This window comes from Pollicipes pollicipes, unplaced genomic scaffold, assembly GCF_011947565.3.
Source record: "Pollicipes pollicipes isolate AB1234 unplaced genomic scaffold, Ppol_2.1 Scaffold_5724;HRSCAF=6776_pilon_pilon_pilon, whole genome shotgun sequence".
Classification (NCBI taxonomy): domain Eukaryota; kingdom Metazoa; phylum Arthropoda; class Thecostraca; order Pollicipedomorpha; family Pollicipedidae; genus Pollicipes; species Pollicipes pollicipes.
This window is the reverse complement of record NW_023596746.1, coordinates 15,374,625-15,377,663: the sequence shown is the minus strand read 5'-3', so window position 1 is coordinate 15,377,663 and position 3,039 is coordinate 15,374,625. Positions and strand designations below refer to the sequence as shown.

The following is a 3,039-nucleotide window of genomic DNA, read 5'->3' as shown; positions in this document are numbered from 1 at the left end:
GTTGATGTCTCTTCATCATTTCAAAGTCATATCCCCCAAAAGAGTATACCCTTATTACAGGAGAACATGATAACTTGACTGATGCTCGTGTTACCTGCCTACCTTCTGCTGGCCTGTCCTTACAAATACAATGCAGGATCGATCGCCAGAGTGAGATAAAGTTTCTCAGCTCCATAACATTTATAATGCAGGATTTCTGCACCATATGCCATTTGCATAGCAACCTTAATGCATAACCTGTTCAACTAAAATTACCTGCAGTGCATTTTATAACTACAACGCAACTTCTTCCACAATCCTGTGAGACTATTCCAGCCTAGAATGTCCTCTTTTCTTGGGATTTCATCGTCTCAAAATGTATAAGTCAGTGCTAGTCGCTGGCGCCACAGCTCTCAAGCTGTGGTTGTCTGCTGCTATGCTGTATATTTGTGGCTATTATATTTGATGGGTTTGACGCATGTGTTATTTCAACAAAAATATGCACGTTCACTGATTTTGTCCACGAGGCCACGGGTTTTAAGTACATGTAGGAAAACGGCAGCCATTGCAATTGCCCTCGATGACATCGTCATAGTCCATGTCAGTTGGCTGGGAACTCCGCCTACCCACCTGCCGACGCCGAATAGCTCATTCCTCCTTTTGTCTCACCTTGGCCCGCCGGGAGACGGATAGGGTGTCTAGCTGGGGCCCTCTGGCATGCAAATCAGTGGCCACGCAACGGATAGTCACGTGATGGGCGCCAACCAATGCAGTGCCCTGTCCCTGCAGTGTCATTTGCATAACACGCCTTGTGTCAAGTGCGGGTTGAAGGTAGCCGGGGGCCAGGCCAGGCTCTCGTAGGATATAAAATGTCGCGAGACCCTTGGTTGAGCACCAGTTCGAACGGAACAACTCCCATCATGAAGCTGGTAAACCCCTCCCGCAATACGTTTTGTGTGATTGTGTTTGTGAACTCAACATTTGTGGTGCGACCAGGGCGGTGATTGGTGCTATTCGCAACGAAGACCAAACCCTATCCCACCTCTGAGTATGACATACGGCACACTTAACTGCTTTGGGACTAACAAACCTGCTCAACTATCGAGGACACTTCAGATTTTATGACAGTTATCATAGGTGCCGTATGATCTAGGGGTCATCAGTTGTTGGATAATGCCATAAAGAAGTTGTTCTTAAATAAGTATTGGTTCGCTGGTGCGGTTTCTTCTTTTACTTGTCTGTCTACGTGAGTCTCAGGTGACGAACTGATGACTGACACCGATGCGGATGCCTCCCTTACCCGCCGCATCTCCATGTGGCGGTTACTTATGGTACCTCCTGTGTACCTGCTGTTCGGTTTGCTGTTTTTTTTAATGTCTCCTGGATTTTTTAAAACGTTTTCCCTTGAACCTATGTGGAACATTTTGCTGGCTGTTTCGTTCGATTGCCAATGCTTGTGTGCACTATAGTTACCATGTTTTGTTTTCTCTCAGTGTTGTCTCTTAAAATGTGATTTCTAAACGGAGGTTAGGTGGTTTTGTGTCTTGTCGAAGTGATGTTTTCTATTGACTTTTTTTAGTTGAAATGTAGCCATGGGTAGCGCTCGTTATGGAGGAATAACGACCTTTGACGCCTACCCGCCCGATAACCCCAATTATCGTTACCATGACGCCAATGCCGACAAAAATATGCTGGAGTTAGCAGGTGACCCACTATACGTGCTGTCACTTGCCGAGAACCGTCTTAAGCTTTGCTGAATGAGTACAGTTACATTTCTGCTGGAAAAGACAGCATGATGTGCGCCTCTGGTGATCCATCCTTCTGCCGATCAATAGCATTCATCGCCCTAGTAACACGTGACCTGTAATACTTGCCAACGCAGGCTCACTTTCATACGTCACTGCAGCGTGCACCATTACCAGCATTTTCGCATTTTCGTTGACCATGGCACATTTCCAGTTGCTGCTGTGCCTGTGTGTTGCGGTGGCCGTGGCGGCGCCCCAGAACACCGCCGAACTGTTGCGCATGGACAGCACGCAGAACGAGGACGGCTCATTCCAGTACGCCTTCGAAACCACCGACCCCATCTCCGTGGAGACCTCCGGAGCGCCCAAAAATATCGGCGAGGAGGTCGGCATCGCCATGCAGGGCAGCTACAGCTTCGAGACACCCGAAGGACAGACCATCACCATCAACTGGGTCGCCGATGAGAACGGTTTCCAGCCCTCTGGAGACGCTATTCCAGTGGCGCCCCAGTGATGCGTCCGCTCACATTGTCCCTAACGTTGTATGACCATTTGAAATCCCCAACTTTAGCACGCTGAAGAGAGGAGCATGCTATCTTCACGGTTGAAATACGCGAAGTAGTGAAAAGCCCTCGTGCTGACATCGCGTTCAGCTTTGTTGGTCGGTCATCGCGGTCGCAAAAAAGCTTGTTTTGACGAATGATGGTACTGAATTCGTGCGAATACAACTTGCATGAGAAAATTACTGCCTATTGGTGCGTCCAGGCAAGAATGCTACGCTGAAATCACCATACCTACCAGTGTGGGCGGTTTTAAACCAGGGAGCCGGCAATCCCGCGCGCTTGCATAGCTTTTGGCTGGTTTCGGCTTTGCCGCCGATACTTAGCGGGTATTGGCGGATAATTTGCATCTAAATTCATCTCACTTGTGTTCTGTTTACCACAAAGTTGTCTTAAATATAAAAGCGCATATTTTTTATATATGTATAAACCGGAATTGTTGGTGATGTCTATAGAAAGCAAGCTATTGGTTCGCACGGAAATGACGAGGTGGGGAAGCTACCATGCATTATGTTTTCCAGCTGTACAATACATACCATTTCACAAACACATAGTTCATCGCGTGCTGTAGCTTCAACAATTTTGCACTTAAAATGATCTCAGTCATATGTGAGCACATTTCATCAGTTTTAGTGCTTCACTTTATGCAAGTGTGGAGCATTTCCTTTAAAGCGAGCATTCCACATTTATATTGGGTTTTGAACTGTAAACCCATCTCGGAGGCCCCTCGGTGCTGTGGACAATCCCACCCTTCT

The 3,039-nt window shown here is 47.3% G+C and overlaps 1 protein-coding gene across 1 annotated transcript; it reads left to right on the top strand.

The window, feature by feature from the left end:
* Nucleotides 1–849: 849 nt before the first annotated feature.
* On the top strand, nucleotides 850–2,827 carry LOC119103423 (larval cuticle protein LCP-22). Its single transcript, XM_037226952.1, has 2 exons — nucleotides 850–908; nucleotides 1,939–2,827. The coding sequence occupies exons 1-2, from the start codon at nucleotides 900–902 to the stop codon at nucleotides 2,236–2,238; spliced, it is 309 nt and encodes a 102-aa protein (XP_037082847.1). The 5' UTR covers nucleotides 850–899; the 3' UTR covers nucleotides 2,239–2,827.
* The last annotated feature ends 212 nt before the right edge of the window (nucleotides 2,828–3,039 follow it).